Raw genomic sequence first — 23,303 nt, 5'->3', positions numbered from 1 at the left:
GTCACATTCGCAGCAGTGACTCAGTACTGCTAGAAAATAGTTTTTATATCAAGCATTTGAACCTTCAGGCACTAGCTTGGCAGCAGTGAATGACAGAATGGGGCAGTGGGAAAAGGCAGCGGTGAATGACAGAATGGGGCAGTGGGAAAAGGCAGCGGTGAATGACAGAATGGGGCAGTGGGAAAGGCAGTGATGAATGACAGAATGGGGCAGTGGAAAGGCAGCGGTGAATGACAGAATGGGGCAGTGGGAAAGGCAGCGGTGAATGACAGAATGGGGCAGTGGGAAAGGCAGCGGTGAATGACAGAATGGGGCAGTGGGAAAGGCAGCGGTGAATGACAGAATGGGGCAGTGGGAAAGGCAGCGGAGAATGACAGAATGGGGCAGTGGGAAAAGGCAGCAGTGAATGACAGAATGGGGCAGGGGAAAGGCAGCAGAGAATGACAGAATGGGGCAGTGGGAAAGGCAGCAGAGAATGACAGAATGGGGCAGTGGGAAGGAAGCAGTGAATTTTGCACATTTTTATTTAAATTTTGCCCTCACCAACTTGAGGGATTTTAATGTTGCCATTTTGGGCACCCAGTATATTAACCCAGCACTTCCAGATGGTTAAATGCACATTAAAGCTCCTTCCACCCTGCTCCAATACTAGAGGAAGAAATCCTCGTCACTATGTGCAGTGAAAATTTCCCCTGTTCAGTACTTCCAGTAAAAGCATTCTAAATGATTGCCTTAATGGTTTAGTTACAAATGAAATTAAGGACTGGGCACAGAGATTTATAGCACATCAACCAGTGCAAAGCAGCTCCCTCACACCCACTTTACTGAAATATGTTCTGCAATCGAATAATTATTTGTATTTCTGTTATAATACAGAGCTTCAAGAATCAGTAAATTTGGTATTTTTGCTCTTCCCCTGGATTATAAAGCTACCCCAGTTATAGTGAACAGTAATTTTATCGTAGAATGGTAAAAATATAAGCTCTACTGAAGGCCCAGATGATGGAGACACTGAGTAGCTGATCCACACAGACCAGGAAGTTCCAGGTTTTGACCTTGGTCTGTATTGAGTAAGCTGATTTCAGATAGGATGGTAATTGAGCTGGAATTACCCAATCATCTACATTCTGGCCTGGACATGTGGTGTCATTATATGCAGCCTGAAATAAATGCTGGACCAATATACCAGGTAATACCAGAACTGAGAGGGTAGGCTTATCAGGAAAGGCCAAACAGGCTGGTGCTCTTTTCTCTAGAAAAGAGAAGGCTGAGGGGTGACCTGATGGAGGTCTTTAATATAATGAAAGGGTTTGATAGGGTCGACGTAGAGAAAATGTTTTCATTCGCGGGGGAGTCCAAAACTAGTGGTCATAAAGAAAGTCACTAATAAATCCAATAGGGAATTCAGGAGAAACTTCTTTACCCAAAGAGCATTAAGAATGTGGAACTTGCTACCACAAGGAGTGGTTGAGGCAAATACTATCGATGCATTTAAGGGGAAGCTGGATAAGCAAATGAGGGATAAAGGATTAGAAGGCTATGCTGATCGGGTTAGATGAAGAGGGGTGGGAGGAGGCTCATGTAGAGCATAAACACCAGCATAGACCAGTTGGGCTGAATGGCCTGTTTCTCTGCTGTAGACTCAATGCAACTCGATGTAATATTTCTACTGGATACTTGACGCTGGGTGCTGTTGAATATTTTTGAGGTTGAAATTCCTGATTGCAATGTACAATGGAACCTCCATTAACCATTATCATGGAGAGGATCTCCCCCCATGGCTAATGGACATTGTTAGATTGTCAAGAGACTTATTCTACACGTGCGGTACATTAGTACCTTAGGTGCAGGAATGAGGGTAAAAGTAATAAGCTGAATTTAATATTTATAAGTTGAAGTAATCTCAGGCTGTGAAGTTGATTTCTGTCCTATAGGAGGCTGTACCTTGGGGACAACATCACAGGCAAGATTTTGCCCTGTGAAAATTATGGTGGATAATTGGGAAGGTGGCGTGCAGATAACAGAGGTTGTGCTGTCACATTAATTGCAGTTCTGGTGGATTATGGGACCTCTTTTGATTGTTTTCTTTCTATTTCTCCACAGATCAAACATGTACAACGCCATCATGTGTATCAGCAGGTGAGCCCACTTCTAAAAGAAAGAGTAAAGTGGTATCAATCTGTCCTGTCAGCCCACCTCTAAAGATGTTGTACAGCATGTTATCAAACACTGTGCAAAATCCCAAGTTAACAGGAAGCAAACAACCTAAAAGAGCAGTGTCATTCTCCTTCTCAAACAATATGGCGAGGTTTTTATGACACAGTGATGTCTTCTAATCTAAACCACGTTATCCACTGTTAATGAATCTTAGGAAAAAGTCCCTTTATATGTGAACAATTCGAAGTACGTTAATAGTGTATTGACATGTCTTGCCAGTGAGTCAGTCAGTCAAAGCGAAGCATGTGATAGATATTACGGTGTGGAGATGCCGGTGATGGACTGGGGTTGACAATTGTAAACAATTTTACAACACCAAGTTATAGTCCAACAATTTTTATTTGAAATCTACAAGCTTTCGGAGGCTTCCTCCTTCGTCAGGTAAATGTTTACCTGACGAAGGAGGAAGCCTCCGAAAGCTTGCAGATTTCAAATAAAAATTGTTGGACTATAACTTGGTGTTGTAAAATTGTTTACAATAGATATTACAACAGTGACTACACTTCAAAAAGTGCTTAATTGACTGTAAAGCGCTTTGGGACATTCTGAGCTTGTGAAAGGCACTACATAAATGCAAGTTCTTTCTTCTTTCTTATCACAACACCTCACCATTGTGCTTTCCCCTCTGCTAGCTACTCATAGCTGTCTGCCTGGCAGATTCACCACCAGGTTTTAAAGGGTTAAATTACAAGGACAAGTTGGATAAAGAAGAATAGGTCTTTCAGCCCCTTGAGCCTGCTCTGCCATTCAATTTGATCATGGCTGATCTCTACCTCAACTACATTTACTCGCCTTAGCTCCATATCCCTTGATACCCTTACCCAACAAAAATCTATCGGTCTCAGTCTTGAAAGTCTCAATTGTCCCCCAACATCCACAGCCTTTTGGAGAAGAGTGTTCCAGAATTTCACTACCTTTTGTGTGATAATGTGCTGCCTAATTTCACTCCTTAATGGCCTAGCTCTAATTTTCAGGAAAATCTATCTCAATGTCCATAGATTTTAAATGCATTCGATTGTCATATTCAGCAAATCTAGCACACCTCTGGATTAAAATCACACTGTGTGACATTAATAACCTGCAAATTAATACATTCATATGAAATTACTTTTAATGAAGGAGATAACCTGTTTAAAATAAATTAATTAGTGCCTATGTTAAAATAGCAGAAAGAGGAACTTTGTAGGGATATGTACAATTCATGTGTATCTATAATACCTACATATTGAGTTTACACCATTGTCTAGGTCTGAGAAACAAACTGATAAAAATTTGACTAGTAAGGTTATGTTTGGCCAAAGCCAGGCCTTTGTATATTGGCCTATATTAACACTAGAACACAAAATGTGTTTGTGCCTCACAGGTGTGAGAAATAATGTCCTGAAATCTCCAAACAGCTTTTATAAATAAAATAAAGACTTGCATTTATACAGCATCTTTCACGACCTCAGGATATCCCAAAACGCTTTATAGTCAATTAAGTAGTTTTTAAAGTGTAGTCACTATTGTATTGTAGGAGATGCGACAGCCAATTAGGGCACAGCAAGGTCCCACCATCAGTAACGTGATAATGACCAGATAGACTTTTTAGTGATGTTGGTTGAGGGATAAATATTGGCCAGGACATTGGGGGAGAACTCCCCTGCTCTTCTTTGAAATAGTGCCTTGGGATCTTTTACATTCATCTGAGAATTGTAAACAATTTTACAACACCAAGTTATAGTCCAACGATTTTATTTGAAATCTACAAGCTTTCGGAGGCTTCCTCCTTCCTCAGGTAAATGTCAGGAACTCCTCGAAGCCTACGCATTTATAAATCACAGAACAATACATGGTGATTACAGACAGCCTTTGCAACTGCCCGTTGCCAAGGCAATCACTGTGTTCAGACAGAGAGGTGTTACCTACAGAACCCCCGAATATACATTCAACAAAAAAAAACAAACAGGAAAAAAAACAGAGAGAGAGAGAGAGGCAGAAACATCCGAAAGGCAGAGAAAGCCAGCAAATGACCCATTATATTAAAAACAGATAGCTTTTGTTCGCTGGTGGGCTTACGTGTAGCGTGACATGAAAAGGGCATTCATCTGAGAAGGCAGACGGAGTCCTTGGTTTAACATCTCATCCGAAAGATGGCACTTCCAACAGTGTAGCACTCCCTCAGCACTGCACTGGTGTGTCAACCTGGATTATGTGCTCAAATAAGTCACATTGCTTCCCCTGGGTACCATTGAGTCCAGTTATTAATTGGATTGAACTAGCTAAACACCTGGGGTGTGTATTCTTTTGACTCCTGTTTGTAGTGACATTGACCTGATTGAGGCTGGGGATCAATTGAAAATTTCAAAGCTGAGATTGACAGACTTTTGTTAGGTTATTAAGGCTTATGAAACCAAGGCGGGGAGACGGGGAGATGGAGTTAAGATACAGATCAACCATGATCTAATTGAATGGCGAAACAGGCTCGAGGGGCTGAATGGCCTACACCTTTTCCTATGTTCCTAAAGGCATTAATACTTCTAGCATAATAGTACACATGTTCTAAAAGGAATCATTAATGACTTTGCTACACATAGCGACCTAAGGAATCCTTAGCCTATCGTGCTTTATACACTGCTCAGTCTTCAAGCAAAATTCAACATCCATTTTAACCTTTCTTCCCTTCCCCTCCCAGCCGCCCGTATCATTGGGAATATGGACCAAGCTGTGGATCCTTGTAACAATTTTTACGAGTATGCCTGTGGAGGATGGTTAAAGAAGCACATCATCCCTGAGACCAGCTCCCGCTACAGTACTTTTGACATTCTAAGGGATGAATTGGAAGTCATCTTGAAAGGTCAGTCCTTGTTTTTATACACCTAATAAAAGGAGTTGGAAGTGTTGAATTGCCTTAAACAATCTTTTCAGGCCACATTATGAGATATGCTTTTGTTATCTGGAGCCCGCACCTGTGATATTACAGTAATTAATGCACGACATTGAACAATTTCACCTTTTAAAATATAATGAAAGACATTTTCAGTCCCATTAAAAGCTGATAAATTTGGATGGGGGAAGGGAGAGAAAGTTGCTGTGGATTAGACAGTGGCTTTTCCAGCTAAAATCCAGGCCAGACCGATGGGATGAAAATTTCCGCCTGTCCATAAGGTGTGACGGTCCAATGTGAAGAGGTTGGGCAGTGTCAATTCAATTCCTATGTGCACAAGCCCACAGAACACAACTGTTCCCGAGTTGGCACTAAGTTTGTAATCTCTCTCTGAGAAGACGGCTGGTGTGGGAAATAGAAACACGTCACACGGGTACAATAGTTTTCTGAAGTTAAAGTTCAGGCATGCCGTTGGAGTAAAGTAGCGGGAGTTTTATTCTGTCTGCAACTATGCTACACTTGACTGGGGAGAGTGCTTGATGCCCGGGTGCCTAAAATGAGAGAAATGTCCAATCTACAAGAGGTGCAACTGGTCTTCGGCTGGTAGCGCAAAACGAGCGATAGTGAATTAGCCGCCCGTTTTGTACTCTGTCCGATTTTCTCTTCCACAATGGAAAAGGGCGGGGGTGTAAAGCAGGCCGCCGATTCGCTATCGTCCATTCTTGCGCTGCGGCCAAGACCAATTTGACCCCCAAAGTTCGTCACCTTGTTGAACACAAACTTCTCCAACAACTTAGTCTCGATCCTCTTATGGAATGTACGAGCGTAAACATCTAGGGCGACAATTCCCTCGGACCTTCTCCCGCCCCAACGTTGTAACTTCAGGGCGAACCCCATTCATTAGCGAAAACGGAGCTTCCACCGAACGTCGGCTGAAATTATGGAGGCGGAGCTAGGATAGGCTCGGAGGAAATTCATTCCCCCCGCCCCCAGTTTGGACCCTGAAGAGCCAAACACTTGCAGGAAAAATATGCTGTGTAAGATTATGCACAGAAAGAGACATACCAGCTGCGATCTTATTGTGGTACATGAGATACTTAACCGGACAAAGAAGGGTTGAAAATACACGGACCTTCTCACACTCTAATGGGAGTGTGGTGGAAGGGCCGCAAACTAGACTGGGACCCAGATATGATGCGTCTCAACCTTGCCCGGAAGTTTCCTATGCTGTTTGTTGGGGGCAGAGCTTCTGCTTGCCCCAAACAAGGCCATTGGCACAGGTAAGTTCGGGACTGGGAGAGGGACTCCCAACTCCAGGATATAGAAGCACTGGAGAAATTGCAAAAAAGATTTACAAGGATGATATCAGAACTGAGAGAGTAGAACTATCTGGAAAGGCTTGAACCGGTTGGGGTATTTTTCTCTAGAAAAAAGAGATGTAGAGAAGATGTTTCCACTTGGGCAGTCCAAACTAGGGTCCATAAATATAAGATAGTCACTAATAAGGAATTCAGGAGAAACTTCTCTACTCAGAGTGGCGAGAATGTGGAACCCGCTACCACAAGGAGTGATTGAGGCGAATAGATGCAAGAGTGTCCAGGAGGAAGATGGGCATGGCGGCGCTGATTCCTGGATCGTACGCTCCTAGCAAAGTGTGGCAGTTTCAGAGGACGCTGGTTGGCAAATTGCAGGACTACCGCCCCTGATTTTCTGCCCCTGTCCATTCGTTTGAAGAGATGGAATATCGGGGTGGGGGGTGGTGCTGGGGGCTACTGGCCAGTGACCTCCAGACCAATGATCCCTGTGGGTGTCACTCCTCGTTGAGAGTGCCCAATTGGGGAATGAGACCTGCCGTTCCTGAAGATGGTGCTGTGTTTGTTTTTTCGCTGGAGCTGCATATTGTGTTATGCAGATACATGTTTTTAATCACAAATGATGTGGTGAGTGTGCCCTGGGAATCGAGGCACTGCTCAACAGGCAGTGGACCCTGAAGTGTTTTTCTACAGTGTTTATTGTGGCACTGTTCTAAAGGTCATTCATAAATGCTGACTATCCGTTACCTGATAAGAATAGCTCAGTAACTTTTGCTACATCAGTGGAAAAATACATTTTGTAAACTGAAGTCTATAAAGTTGCTGTTATCACCTTTCTGACTAACCTTATAGGGTCATCATAATTTTTCTCATTATTTTAAATTATACAGTTTATCTTAATTATGAGTTACACTGTATGTAGCCTATCTTGTCCTGGTTGTACGAGGACAGCATAGAGACAGAGTACTGAAGATGGAGAAATAAAGAAGTATCAAATGGAAAAAAATGATAGTGAGGAGGGTGGGAGTGTAAGTTTGGGAACTAAAAACAGACTAATGTTGCCTTTTTCTTTGAGAAAGTGAATATCCTGTATGAGTATCTGTGATTTTAAAAAAAAACCTTTTGAAATGTCAACTATTCTTGAAAACGTGCTATAACTTTGAAAGAACCTGTACTTCCACCGCACAAGATAGTTTTGAATGAAGAAGGCCCCTTTGTCCCATTGAGCTCATCCTTTAAAATATCAACCTTTACCATCTTCCCATGACAATGTCCAGCTGTTTCTTAAATGGTCCAGTGTCCTGACACTCCTGAACAGCTGTTGATCAAAATAGAGATACTTCTGATGTTTGCCCTAAGCTTATCCTTCACACGAGCTAAGATATTTTGTGCTGTTCAAACTCCAGTAGTTTCTTACTCAGTCGCTGAAATAGGATCTCAGAGGTTTCTTTTTAACATCTTGAATGTATTTCATAATTAAACATAAAACAACAAGCTAAATAACAAACGTGAGGAGAAAGAGCAGCAACCGATTCTGAAAAATATACCTCGCTTAAGATATGTGAGCTCTGAGGAGAGGAGAAGAGACCGGGATTGTTTACTCCGATGAAGAGAAGATTCAGGGAAGATATTGTTCAAGTTCCTTTAAGGGAATGGATAAAACGAACCCTGATAATATGATCAAGATTGCCACAAACTCTAGCACAAGCGGACATGGGCTCATGATTAGGAGAGGGAAAGTGTGCTGACAGTTTACATTTAACTGTTTTACACTGAGGTCGGTGAACCCTGGGAATTGGCTGTTCAGGGAGCTAGTGGAGGCACATAGTGTGGGAGGATCTAAGGAAGAATCGAGTAGATATTTCGGAGTGGGCAATTAGGGCGTATTGGGTTTTGAGACCAGCCAAAGAGGGACTGCAGACTCTGCCAATCTTGTACCTAATGGTCCTAAACATTTTATGGCGTTAGATGAAGTAGGGTGGGAGAAGGCTCATGTGGAGCTTAAACACTGACATAGACCAGTTGGGCCAAATGGCCTGTTTCTGTGCTGTAAATTCTATGTCATTTTATGTCGTTCTAGGTAGTCTGAGAAATGTTGCTTTCGGTGACAGGAATGGGATGATCCAACATCACCTGGATTCCAATTACTGAGCAAATCATGCACAACTTGCATTTTTGTAATGACAGTATTGTCACAATGGGAGGATTAACTGAGTCATTGCACATGGATAATCCAATAGATAGTTTCTTTTGTTGGAATGCTTTTCCAACCATCGACTATGAATAGACGGGATAAAAGGTCTACCCTCGGGGCAATGAGATGAAGGAATGAGATTGTAATCTTAGCTGCATGAAAATGTATAAATAGGGAGATAGAGAGAAGAATGCAGAGGAAATAAATGAGGCTGATCAAAACTGGTCTAATTCCAATCTGATGCAAGTCACCCTTGCTTATTACCAATTAAGTTAAATGCGTCTCATTATCTTTGTCAGATTACTTTGCACCGTGCACACGAGAATATCTGCTTCATGAACTGAAAGATAGACCTCTCAGGTTCAAAGATCTATCAATTACAGTAGCACCTTGTACAGTGCTGCTTAATTTCACAGTGGCAAGAACATGAGGCATGGAAGGAGAAACTGTCTCATTAACAAGCCCATTGCAATCACAGACTGCCCTACTGTGGACTCCACCCCACCTGTTTAACCTCCTGGGGGAATGTTTTGCATAAATGGCACCTGATCAACAAAAAGTAATCAAACAAAATGCCAGAGTGCCCATCCATCAGCCTTCCCCCACCCTCCTTCCTTGTTAAATTGGTCTCAGCAGTATCGGAAAAGGAACTTTCATGTTCTGGTGAGTATTTCAGTCTATGTGTAGGAAAAGGAGCAGGTCATTTCTCCCGTTGAGCTGGCTCCGTATTTTATCCCGAGTATCTCCAATCCCATTAGGTGTCAGCCATGGGTTCAGTGGGTAGCACTCTTGCCTCTGTGTCAGTAAGTTGTGGGTTCAAGTCACACTCCAGAGACTTGAGCACATAATCCAGGCTGACACTCCCAGTGCGCTGTCGGAGGTGCTATCTTTCTGATGAGATGTTAAACCAAGGCCCTGTCTGCACTCTCAGGTGGACTTAACAGATCCCATGACACTACTTCGAAGAAAGCGGGGAGTTCTCCCCGGTGTCCTGGCCAATATTTATCCCTCAACTAACACCTAAAAACAGGCTATCTGGTCACCAGCACATTACTGTTTGTGGGAGCTTTCTGCATGCAAATTGGCTGCCGCGTTTCCAACATTACAACAGTGACTAAACTTCAAATGTACTTCATTGGCTGTAAAGCCCCTTGGGACGTTCTGAGGTCAAGGTTGACCTTACCATTCTCCTCCAACACCTCTCCTCTGTCATCCAGCTGGGTGGGACTGCACTCGCCTGGTTCCATTCTTACCTATCTAGTTGGAGCGAGAGAATTCTTTGAAGAGGTGACTAATGTAGTGGACAGGGGAATGTCAATGGATGTTATTTATATGGACTTCCAGAAGGCATTTGATAAAGTCCCACATAAGAGACTGTTAGCTAAGATAGAAGCCCATGGAATCGACGGAAAAGTATGGACTTGATTCGGAAGTTGGCTGAGCGAAAGGCGACAGAGAGTAGGGATAATGGGCAGTGTCCTAGGCCGAACCATCTTCAGCTGCTTCATCAATGATCTTCCCTCCATCGAAAGGTCAGAAATGGGGATGTTCGCTGATGATTGCACAGTGTTCAGTTCCATTCGCAACCCCTCAAATAATGAAGCAGTCCGAGCCCGCATGCAGCAAGACCTGGACAACATCCAGGCTTGGGCTCATAAGTGGCAAGTAACATTGGCGCCAGACAAGTGCCAGGCAATGATCATCTCCAACAAGAGAGAGTCCAACCACCTCCCCCTGACATTCAATGGCATTACCATCGCCGAATCCCCCACCATCAACATCCTGAGGGTCACCATTGACCAGAAACTTAACTGGACCAGCCATATAAATACTGTGGCTACAAGAGCAGGTCAGAGGCTGGGTATTCTGTGGCGAGTGACTCACCACCTGATTCCCCAAAGATTTTCCACCATCTACAAGGCACAAGTCAGGAGTGTGATGGAATACTCTCCACTTGCCTGGATGAGTGCAGCTCCAACAAAACTCAAGAAGCTCAACACCATCCAGGACAAAGCAGCCCGCTTGATTGGCACCCCATCCACCACCCTAAACATTCACTCCCTTCACCACCGGCGCACCGTGGCTACAGTGTGTACCATCCACAGGATGCACTGCAGCAACTCGCCAAGGCTTCTTCGACAGCACCTCCCGAACCCGTGATCTCTACCACCTAGAAGGACAAGAGCAGCAGGTACATGGGAACAACACCACCTGCACGTTCCCCTCCAAGTCACACACCATCCCGACTTGGAAATATATCGCCGTTCCTTCATCGTCGCTGGGTCAAAATCCTGGAACTCCCTTATTAACAGCACTGTGGGAGAACCTTCACCACACGGACTGCAGCAGTTCAAGAAGGCGGCTCACCACCACCTTCTCAAGGGCAATTAGGGATGGGCAATAAATGCCAGCCTCGCCAGTGACGCTCACATCCCATGAACGAATTTTAAAAAAAGGTACTCACATTGGCAGGATGTGACTAGTGGAGTCCCGCAGGGATCTGTCTTGGGGCCTCAATTATTCACAATATTTATTAACGACTTAGATGAAGGCATAGAAAGTCTCATATCTAAGTTTGCCGATGACACAAAGATTGGTGGCATTGTAAGCTGTGTAGATGAAAACATAAAATTACAAAGGGATATTGATTAGGTGAATGGGAAAAACTGTGGCAAATGGAATTCAATGTAGGCAAATGTGAGGTCGTCCACTTTGGATCCAAAAAGGATAGAACAGGGTACTTTCTAAATGGTAAAAAGTTAAAAACAATGGATGTCCAAAGGGACTTAGGGGTTCAGGTACAAAGATCATTGAAGTGTCATGAACAGGTGCAGAAAATAATCAATAAGGCTAATGGAATGCTGGCCTTTATATCTAGAGGACTAGAGTACAAGGGGGCAGTAGTTATGCTGCAGCTATACAAAACCCTGGTTAGACCGCACGTGGAGTACTGTGAGCAGTTCTGGGCACCGCACCTTCGGAAGGACATATTGGCCTTGGAGGGAGTGCAGCGTAGGTTTACTAGAATGATACTTGGACTTCAAGGGTTAAGTTACGAGGAGAAATTACACAAATTGGGGTTGTATTCTCTAGAGTTTAGAAGGTTAAGGGGTGATCTGATCGAAGTTTATAAGATATTAAAGGGAACAGATAGGGTGGATAGAGAGAAACTATTTCCGCGGGTTGGGGATTCTAGGAGGAGGGGGCACAGTCTAAAAATTAGAGCCAGACCTTTCAGGAGTGAGTTTAGAAAACATTTCTACACACAAAGGGTGGTAGAAGTTTGGAACTCACTTCCGCAAACGGCAATTGATACTAGCTCAATGGCTAAATTTAAATGTGAGATAGATAGCTTTTTGGCAACCAAAGGTATTAAGGGAAAAGGGCCAAAGGCAGGTATATGGAGTTAGATCACAGATCAGCCATGATCTTATCAAATGTCAGGTTCCGCATGTACGTTGACGCTACCCAGCTCTACCTCATCACCATCTCCCTCAACCCCTCTGCTGTCTCTGATTGTCACACTGCTTGTCTGACGATGAGCAAAAATTTCCTCCAACTAAATATTGGGAAGACCGAAGCCGTTGTCTTCGATCCCTGCCACACACTCTGTTTCCTAGCCACTGACTCCATCCATCTCCCTGGCCACTGTCTGAGGCTGAACCAGACCATTCATACCATTCATAACCTTGGCATCCTATTTGACCGAGATGAGCTTCCGACCACATATCCGCTCCATCACCAAGACCACCTATTTCCACCTCCGTAACAATGCCCATCTTCCCCCACCCCCCCACCTCAGCTCATCTGCTGCTGAAACCCTCGTGCATTCCTTTCTCACTGCTAGACTTGACTATTCCAGTGCTCTCCTGGCCGGCCTCCCATCTTCCACCCTTCATAAACTTGAGCTCATCCATAACTCTGCTGCCCGTATCCTAACTCGCACCAAGTCCCATTCACCCATCACCCCTGTGCTCGCTGATCTGCATCGGCTCCCAATCCGGCAATGCCACAGTTTTAAAATTCTCATCCTTGTTTTCAAATCCCTCCATGGCCTCGCCCCTCCCTATCTCTGTAACCTCCTCCAGCCCTACAACCCACCGAGATCTCTGCGCTTTTCCAATTCTGGCCTCTTGCGTATCCCCGATTTTAATCGCTGCACCATTGGCGACCGTGCCTTCAGCTGCCTAGGCCCTGAGCTCTGGAATTCCCTCCCTAAATGTCTCCATCTCTCTAACTCTCTCCTCCTTTAAACTACCTCTTTGACCAAGCTTTTGGTCACCTGTCCTAATACCTCCTTATGTGGCTCGTTGTCAAATTTTGTTTGATAATCACTCTTTTGAAGTCCCTCGGGACATTTGACTACATTAAAGATGCTGTATAAATGCAAGTTGTTGTTTGGTTTTGGTCTCTTGGACCTGTGTCACTTCCAATGAATGCTAGATTGGGGAGAGTAGAAGGCGTGAATTCTCAACCGTGTGTTAACTTGCAGTTATGGAAAACGCTTCTATAAACAATGTGTGTATGCCAACTAGTCTTAACTATTCCATAGGTTTAAGTGGGAGGAAAAAGGATTACATTTTTCTTAGAAGGAGTTTCTCCCAAATTGTTTTTTCTCTTCTGCAATTCTTATAATTGGAGCTGGAAATTAGGACATCAACACAGGTATCTGATGATGAGTTTCAGTGTTTTTCCTCAGTCTTTTTCATTTCATCTGGATACTATTACACGGACATCAAGATTGTACTTTGCTCTAAATTACACTTATTGATGTCTTTGATTAGTTTATACTTGTCCCGGTGATGAGTCATCAGGGATAGAGCAACTGAGTACTTGCACTGAGCTGATCAAAGAGAGTCAGCATGGAATTTGTGAAGGGTCGGTCATGTCTGAGTAATCCACTGGCATGGTGGATAGGAGAGTGTCTATGGATGTTGGCTATATGGACTTCCAGAAGGCATGTGATGAAGTTCCACACAAGGGAATTAAAGCGCACGGAATTGGAGGTAACCTTGTGACAGGGGTCAGTTATCGGTTGGGAGGTAGGAGTCAGAGAGTAGGGATAAGGGAGGTGATTTTAGGAGGCAATTGTGGGTGCATTGGGGGCTCCGAAAATCACAGAAATCCCGTTTGGGTTCGGAAGCCAGCTCCAACCCATCAACTTCTGAGTTTCCCAGGGACCCAACTGTGTGCGTGTGGGCGACCCGAAAACTGAACAGCTAAAGAGCCAAATTTACCTCATTGAGGTACTTAAGGCATTTTACCTGTGACAGATTAAGCACTTAGAAAGATTTTTAACTTACCTGGGGAGCTTGCCCACCGCTTTTGAATCACACCTGAAATGAGGCATGAAGGGCCGGATCAGGGAACAAGAAACTAAAGAAATTAAATAAAAAACCATGGAAGGAAGTGAAAACACAAGAAAACCGGCCTTTGCATCCTTTTCTGATGTCCGATATCTCCCGCTCTGATGTCCCCCGATCTTCCCCTCTTTTCCCCCCCCACCCAGGTCTTCCAGTCCAGCGCCGGATGACGTCTTGCTCGCTCTCTCTTTCTCGCCCCCTCCCCGCCCCCCCCTCGGGTTGCAGCTCCTGACGACAGCCTGTCAATCAGACTGGCTGCCGGGCGCAAAACCCGGAGAGGACGTTAATCATCAGCAAACAACATGCGATCACGTCAGAAACGGTAAGTTTTGTTCATGTGGGTTTGCCACGCGCACCTTCACCCCTCTCGCTCACCCGCCACCATTGTAAAATCGAGCCCCAAGAGTTTGTTCTCTAATATGTAGGATATGACAAGTGGTGTTACCCAGGGATCTCTACTGGGGCCTCAGCTTTTCACCTTATATATTAGTGACTTGGATGAAGCAATAGAGAGTTGTATATCCAAGTTTGCAGGTAATAGTAAGTTAGGAGGCACAATAAGTTGTGAGGATGGGAGCAGGGAGTTATAATGGGACATAGCGTATTAAGTAAGAGAGCAAAACTATGGCAGATGGAGTTCAATGTGGGGAAATGCGACATCATTCACTTTGGATCTGAGAAAGACAAATCAGAATATTTTCTTAATGGTGAGCGCTGTGGAGGAGCAAAGGGATTTCGGTGTCCGCGTACATAAATCATTAAAAACTAGTGAATAGATACAAAAAGTAATCATAAAGGCCAACATTCCACTAGCTTTTATCTCAACAGGTTGGGATTCAAAAGTGAGGAGGTGATGCTTCAGTTGTGCAGAGAACTTGGTGAGATCCCATCTGGAGTACTGCATTCAATTTTGGGCACCGAACTTCAGGAAAGATATATTAGCCTTGGAAGGAGTACAGTGCAGATTCACCAGAATGATACCAGGGCTTACAAGGTTAAATTATGAGGACAGGTTGCATAAACGCGGCTTGTATTCCCTTGAGTTTAGAAGATTAAGCGCTGATCTAATTGAGGTGTTTAGAATGATTAAAGCAGTTGATAGGGTAGATAAAGAGAAACTATTTCCTCTGGTGGGCATAACCTTAAAATTAGAGCTCGGCCATTCAGGAATAATTTCTTCACACAAAGGGTAGTGGACATCTGGAACTCTCTCACCCAAAAGGCTGTGGATGCTGGGGGTCAATTGAAATTTTCAAGATTGAGATAAATAGATTTTTGTTGGGATATGGAGCAAAGGCAGGTAAATGGAGTTGAGGTACAGTTAAGCCATGATCTAACTAGATGGCCTACTCCTGCACAGTGACTTCTCAATGCTCAGTGGTAACGTGACAACATGGGACCATTCTGCATAAACTCTTCTAACAATATTCCAATTCGATCTGCTTAGTGTCAGAATTCTATATACCACATAAGCTCCATCAGGGAAGGTACAAATGGCTTAATAAGCTGATCTGTATAATGGCATAAAAGGTAGGATGTCGAAGGAATGATCCCTGTATTGGGAATAGATACACGGTCTACGTGATCGCTTGGGAGCTCCTGCTCCGCTAATCACTTCCCGGTTCCAAAAGATTTGAGTGGACCCCAATTGGTCATGGTGGCACGTGCTTCATTACGAAGAACAGTTTACCACACTCGGTATTTAAGCAGCAGTTTACAGGATGGAAACTGGAGGTATATTACCCGCTTCCACTCTGGGTAGAGCTTGCACCTTGGCCTCGCAGTCCTCACAGCCCCACCCTCTTGGATCCCTTAGATCCTGCCTACTGCAGACTTCTTTCCTTCTTCCGATACGGGTGTGGGCTCCTGCCAGCACGTCTGCCTTAACAAACCTACCCTGCTGCCTCTGGAGGGATCCTCGATGCTGAGCCCTTGTTTGAACTGTGTTTTATACACTGTTTAGCAGGAAGTCCTGTGGTGAGCTGACTCAACATCCTCCGCACAGCTGATGATGCCAGATGTAGTCCATCAGCTTGACAAAAGGGACCCAGATGGTCCGGCACCCGACCTGATATCATCGAATTGCTGAGACAATGTCAAGACATCTACCCTCATCAATATGGCTGGGCTAGTGCTGCTACCTTGCTGAGGACTTCATCTCTCTGGGAGCTGAGATAATGGCAAGGCACTTCATCTCTCTGGCCGATAAGGCGTTCCCAGTCTTCTCAAACCAAGAGTGAGCTGTGTCTCTAGAATATACATCTCTCCTGTTGATCACTTTAATATACTGAGTGTCTGTGGCTATCCCCAGTAAAAGTCCCTGCTACAGACTTATAATTTGTGCAAGGTGTGTGGTTACATACTAAATGTATTTCTTAATACATACATTACGTAAAAGCAATTCTTTGGTATTTGTTACACTTTTAGCACAGACCTGCACAATCTAACATCTGGCCTGTGCTGAGTTAATTGATTGCAGCCAGGGTGAAGGTAAGGTGTATAATTGGCCACAATACTCCTGGGGTAGGGGGTGAGAAAAAAAAACTATTGAATTCCTCCTTCTGATTTATATCCTGTAACCAGTGCTGGAAAGGTGTATGTTTGTGGATGTCGAACAACAATAGAATTGGACCTTGGTTGTAATGTCCCCCATGATAGAACGGCCAGTGGATATGAAAGACCCCATGGCACTATTTCGAAGAGGAGCAGAGGAGCTCTCCCTGGTGTCCTGACCAATATTTATCCCTCAACCAACATCACTAACATTTGGTAATTATCACATTGCTGTTTGTGTGATCTTGCTGTGTGCAAATTGGCTGCTGTGTTTCCTACATTACAACAGTGACTACACTTCAAAAGTACTTCATTGGCTGAAAAGCACTTTGGGACATCCTGGGGATGTGAAAGGTGCTATAGAAATGTAAGTTCTTTCTTTCTTCAAAGACAATGATTGGCCACTTGGTTGAGGTACCAGAGTGCTTTAAAGAGAGGAGGGGAGGAAACAGGGGAATATTTGAGGGGGAAGACCAGTCTCCATCAGAGGCCACCTTTCAATCTGGATATCAAACATCACGTGATGAGTTACTGCAACATAGATAGAAGTACCTGATAGGCAGATGTAAATCCAACTGAATTGAGAGATTCCACCAGTAACGATCACTCTGTAACCTGCACAAGCAATGCTTCAGTGGTCCGATGATTTTGTGCAAATTGGAAAGAGACAAGAACTTGGAGGAAGTGAAGAGCGGGCAGGAGCAACACATGTGGGAAGTGCTTCCCTGCAGAACAGGTAGAAGGAATTTCTGAGATGTGGGGTGCAGCTGTCCCAGCAAAGTTTTGGGGCTTCTTGCTGGTTGGCCTTTGAAGAAGACAGCTATTGAGATAATGATGTGCAGAGGAACGACATGCTGATTTCACATTTCTAAACCTGACATAAGATCGTGATGTGGAGATGCCGGTGATGGACTGGGGTTGACAATTGTAAACAATTTTACAACACCAAGTTATAGTCCAGCAATTTTATTTTAAATTCACAAGCTTTCGGAGATTTTCTCCTTCCTCAGGCAAATGTTTCTCCTTCCTCAGGCAAAACATTTGCCTGAGGAAGGAGAAAATCTCCGAAAGCTTGTGAATTTAAAATAAAATTGCTGGACTATAACTTGGTGTTGTAAAATTGTTTACAATTGACATAAGATCATGAGACCTTCGGGAGAGCAAAAGAAAGGAACATGATAAATGGGGTTGTGAAATTAGCACGCGCCCACCGAGAGGCCCGAGGCCAGCCCAAAACCTCGGCCTCATGTAAATATTCAGGGTGAGCAGCCAGTGCCTGTTGTGCCTCCACAGGCAGCTCAACCTCCAGGAGGATTGAATTTTGGTTTTGCTTGCCTTGCCAGCAAAGGCCTCAGGTAAGTCCCAGGGGGCAGTGGGGAGGAGAGGTTGAAAAGCAGGAAGGGGGCACAGTGTTCTCCCTTAAGCAACGCTACCAAATCAGATTAGCAGGTCGTTCATCTCATTTGCAGCTCATGGTATCTTATAGTGTGAAAACTGGCTGTTGCATTTAGCTGCATAAGTACAGTACCCTAATATCATAAAAAGGAATTAGTTGGCTGCGAAGTGCTTTGGGACATTCTGAGGATGTGTAAGCACAAATTCTTTATCAGTGTAAATTGTCACGGCAGAGCAATTTTACAGCAAAGACTATGGGCCCCGACAACATCCCAGCTGCAGTGCTGAAGACTTGTGCTCCAGAACTAGCCGCGCCTCTAGCCAAGCTGTTCCAGTACCGCTACAACACTGGCATCTACCCGACAATGTGGAAAATTGCCCAGGTATGTCCTGTCCACAAAAAGCAGGACAAATCCAATCCGGCCAATTACCGCCCCATCAGTCTACTCTCAATCATCAGCAAAGTGATGGAAGGTGTCGTCGACAGTGCTATCAAGCGGCACTTACTCACCAATAACCTGCTCACCGATGCTCAGTTTGGGTTCCGCCAGGACCACTCGGCTCCAGACTTCTTTACAGCCTTGGTCCAAACATGGACAAAAGAGCTGAATTCCAGAGGTGAGGTGAGAGTGACTGCCCTTGACATCAAGGCAGCATTTGACCGAGTGTGGCACCAAGGAGCCCTAGTAAAATTGAAGTGAATGGGAATCAGTGGAAAACTCTCCAGTGGCTGGAGCCATACCTAGCACAAAGGAAGATGGTAGTTGTTGTTGGAGGCCAATCATCTCAGCCCCAGGACATTGCTGCAGGAGTTCCTCAGGGCAGTGTCCTAGGCCCAACCATCTACAGCTGCTTCATCAATGACCTTCCCTCCATCATAAGGTCAGAAATGGGGATGTTCGCTGATGATTGCACAGTGTTCAGTTCCATTCGCAACCCCTCAAATAATGAAGCAGTCCGAGCCCGCATGCAGCAAGACCTGGATAACATCCAGGCTTGGGCTCATAAGTGGCAAGTAACATTCGCGCCAGGCAATGACCATCTCCAACAAGAGAGTGTCTAACCACCTCCCCTTGACATTCAACGGCATTACCATCACCAAATTCCCCATCATCAACATCCTGGGGGTCACCATTGACCAGAAACTTAACTGGACCAGCCATATAAATACTGTGGCTATGAGAGCAGGTCAGAGGCTGGGTATTCTGCGGCGAGTGACTCACCTCCTGACTCCCCAAAGCCTTTCCACCATCTACAAGGCACAAGTCAGGAGAGTGATGGAATACTCTCCACTTGCTTGGATGAGTGCAGCTCCAACAACACTCAAGAAGCTCGACACCATCCAAGATAAAGCAGCCTGCTTGATTGGCACCCCATCCACCACCCTAAACATTCACTCCCTTCACCACCGGCGCACTGTGGCTGCAGTGTGGACCATCCACAGGATGCACTGCAGCAACTCGCCAAGGCTTCTTCGACAGCACCTCCCAAACCCGCGACCTCTACCACCTAGAAGGACAAGAGCAGCAGGCACATGGGAACAACACCACCTGCACGTTCCCCTCCAAGTCACACACCATCCCGACTTGGAAATATATCGCCGTTCCTTCATCGTCGCTGGGTCAAAATCCTGGAACTCCCTTCCTAACAGCACTGTGGGAGAACCTTCACCACACGGACTGCAGCGGTTCAAGAAGGCGGCTCACCACCACCTTCTCGAGGGCAATTAGGGATGGGCAATAAATGCCGGCCTCGCCAGCGACGCCCACATCCCGTGAACGAATAAAAAAAAACATGGAATGGACAGCACAGAAACAGGTCATTCTGATCAACAGGTCCATGCCGGTGTTTATGCTCCACATGAGCCTTCTTCCACCCCTCTTCATCTGACCCTATCAGCATAAAGTTCTATTCCTTTCTCCCTCATATACTTATCTAGCTTCACCTTAAATGCACCTATGCTAGTCACCTCAACTACTCCTTGTGGTAGCGAGTTCCACATTCTAACCACTCTCTGATTAAAGAAGTTTCTCCTGAATTCCCTATTATTTATTAGTGACTATCTTATATTTATGGCCCCTAGTTCTGGTCTCCTCCGCAAGTGGAAACATCTCCTCTATGTGTACCCTATCAAACCCTTTCATAATCTTAAAGACCTCAACCAGGTCCTCCTTCTCTTTTCTAGAGAAAAGAGCCCGAGCTCTTTCCAAGTTTTTTTTCCCCAAAACACAGAAACCTCCATTAACAACTCTCAGTTACTCTCTAGCAATAAAACCTTCCCGTGGCCTCCAACACAGTGAGCTGTACGTTCCTCCATACTGTGGAGGCATTTGCCCTGCTGTTTATCACATCGCTGACACAAATAGAAACCAGATCACCTGGTCCGTAGCCATGTCACTTCTGATGAGTGAGAAGGTCAAGCTGAATTAGAATGCTTCCCCCTCCCCCACTCCAATTAAAGACCCCACACGTATTTTGAAGTGTCAAGTTTTCCCTAGCCGCATGTCTAAGTAGCACTCATCTTTCACTTAGTCAAACTTGTACGTTCCAACGTTTACTAAATTCATTTTGAGCCAGTGATTTATACTAATCATCGGCTCACGTGGATTCAGGGCATGCAGTCCCGCATTTAATGATCTGCCTGTTTGTTAATACCTTACAGATCTCCTTGCTTGTTTTCTTTTGGAGTGCATTTTTCTTTGAAAGGCTTCCGGCACAGGGCTCTGCCTGCTGGGAGCGGAGAAATGGGCATGTGCCCAAATTGCCAATGCGTGTTCCTAGCATGCAAGGTTCAGTGTCAAAAGCAGCAAAAAAAAATCTATTCCTTGCTCTATACCTAACTTCGTTAACTGTCCCACCAGAACGATACCGGGGCTAAAAGGGTTAAATTATGAGGACAGGTTGCATGAGAACAGAGTAGTCTTGTATTCCCACGAGTATAGAAGATTAAGGGGTGATCTAATTGAAGTGTTTAAGATGTTTAAAGGATTTGATAGTGTAGATAGACAGAAACTATTAACTCTGGTGTCCAGAACAAGGGGGCATAACCATAAAATTAGAGCTAGGCTGTACAGGGGTGACGTCAGGAAGCACTTCTTCACACAAAGGGGAGTGGAAATCTGGAACTCTCTTTTCCCTCAAACAGCTGTTGAGGCTGGGGGTCAATTGAAAATTTCAAAACTGAGATTGAGAGATTTTTGTTAGGCAAGGGAATTAGGGGATATGGAACCAAGGCAGGTAGATGGAGTTAAGATACAGATCAGCCATGATTTAATTGAATGGTGGAACAGGCTCGAGGGGCTGAATGATCTATCCCTGTTCCTATGTTCGTTTGTCACTGAACTAACAAACAATCAAAAGTTACAGACTCCTTAGCTGGTTCGAAGGGTGAATGCAGTGGTGAGTGTTGGAATCAATCACAAATAACAAGAGGTTCCCAAGGACCCATCCTGGCCAATGCTGAATTAAGTGATCTTAACTGAGCCCATGGTGAAAGTGCGACAATTCACCTCAGTGCCCTTAAACCGATTGTTTTTCCTGCTGGAAAGCGATGCTCCCCAGAGCTGAATAGCCTGCTGACACTCACTCTCTCGGCTAGCAAATGGTGAATGTCTGTGTGTGCAAATGGTAGTCATGATGTGGAGATGCCGGTGATGGACTGGGGTTGACAATTGTAAACAATTTTACAACACCAAGTTATAGTCCAGCAATTTTATTTTAAATTCACAAGCTTTCGGAGGCTTCCTCCTTCCTCAGGTGAACGATGCGGAAATGATGCGGAAATGATGCGGAAATTCATTTCCGCATCGTTCACCTGAGGAAGGAGGAAGCCTCCGAAAGCTTGTGAATTTAAAATAAAATTGCTGGACTATAACTTGGTGTTGTAAAATTGTTTACAATTGTGTGTGCAAAGGGCAACAGGTGTGCCTGAAGATCCAACAGCAGCCCTGACATTCCCACGGGGGTACTTCCTGCCTCCTGTCGTAACTCCAGTCAGAGACCGTCGGCCACCTCTTCCCCACCTCCCCTCCCCCCACCTTTTCCCCTCCTCGAGAAATGGCATCAATGGGTAAAAATTGGGGGTCCCGTCACAGTTACGATGGGAGACGGGGAGAAAGCCCCGGCAGAATTTCACAGCCAGCACCTTTAGCAGAAGAAACTGGAAGAGAAATATTGGAGGTTTGCAGTGAGCATGGGCCGGGAATTCCTTCACAATTCCCTTTGTGTCGCCGTAACACTGCCGGAAGTGCAGCGGAAATCCCATTGATGTCCGTAAACAAGGGTTCGCCATGATTTTGTGAAATTACCAGCAGGAGCTGCTCCTAAGAAATTCCTGGCCACGCTTTGTGAACATAATTGAAACGCATCGATGGTATTTGCATAGTGTCACACATTGTAAATCATACTGAAATATCCCAGTTCCTTTTTAAAATATTGTGATCACAGATTAATGCCTCACCACATCAAATGTTTTTGTTTAATATAAATTTGCAAGAAAAATTTGCAGGCCAAAGGGGAAAGAGCAGGGGAGTGGTACTAATTGGATAGCTCTTCCAAAGAGCCGGCACAGGCACGATGGGCCGAATGGCCTCCTTCTGTGCTTTATAATTCTATGATTCTCCATAGCTGCGCAACAGACGAAACAAAATCTTACATTTAATTTATTTTGATGACTCTGGAACGATGCCAGTTCACAGGAAGGCAAAAAACACCTAAATAATTTAAAGCAGTGGTTTTCAACCTTTTTATTGTTGGCGACCAGCTACACAATTGACATACTGCAGATATCACCTGCTAATCTGAAACACTCCAGGAAATTCCAGTGTATATCTGACACACTCCAAGAGTTTCCAGTGCTAATACTGACACATTTCCAGGAAATTCCACTGTGAATACTAACATACACCAGGAGATTCTACTGTAAATACTGTCAATCCTGGAGATTCTACTGTAAATACTGACACAATCCAGGACATCCCACTGTAATCACTGACACACTCCAAGAGCATAAGACCATAAGAGATAGGAGTCGGCCATTCGGCCCCTCGTGCCTGCTCCGCCATTTAATGAGATCATGGCTGATCTGATTTTTACCTCAACTTCACTTTCCCGCCTTTTCCCCATATCCTTTGACTCCCTTGCTGCTCAAAAATTTGTCTAACTCAGCCTTGAATGTATTCAATGACTCAGCCTCCACAGCTTTTTGGGGTAAAGAATTCCAAAGATTCATGACCCTCTGCGAGAAAAAATTCCTCCTCATTTCCATCTTAAACGGGTGACCCCTTATTCTGAGACTATGCCCCCTAGTTTTAGATTCCCCCATGAGGGGTAACATCCTCTCAGCACAAAGGAGGGCACAAATAACCTCCCAGAAATGTTAGGGAACCAAGGGTCTAGAGAGA

The 23,303-nt window shown here is 44.7% G+C and overlaps 1 protein-coding gene across 3 annotated transcripts in view; it reads left to right on the top strand.

Annotated features, from left to right (window-relative positions):
* LOC137331258 (neprilysin-like) overlaps positions 1–23,303 on the top strand; it is a 162,521-nt gene that overhangs the window by 6,253 nt on the left and 132,965 nt on the right. For all 3 annotated transcript variants that reach the window (XM_067994920.1, XM_067994918.1, XM_067994921.1), the window contains exons 3-4: positions 2,104–2,139; positions 4,892–5,053. In XM_067994920.1, coding sequence (XP_067851021.1) covers positions 2,104–2,139; positions 4,892–5,053 — 198 coding nt within the window. The remainder of the gene's footprint in view (positions 1–2,103; positions 2,140–4,891; positions 5,054–23,303) is intronic.

Source organism: Heptranchias perlo, chromosome 13 (genome assembly GCF_035084215.1).
Source record: "Heptranchias perlo isolate sHepPer1 chromosome 13, sHepPer1.hap1, whole genome shotgun sequence".
Lineage (NCBI taxonomy): Eukaryota > Metazoa > Chordata > Chondrichthyes > Hexanchiformes > Hexanchidae > Heptranchias > Heptranchias perlo.
The sequence above is the reverse complement of the archived record's forward strand: the minus strand, read 5'-3'. Positions and strand labels throughout refer to the sequence as shown.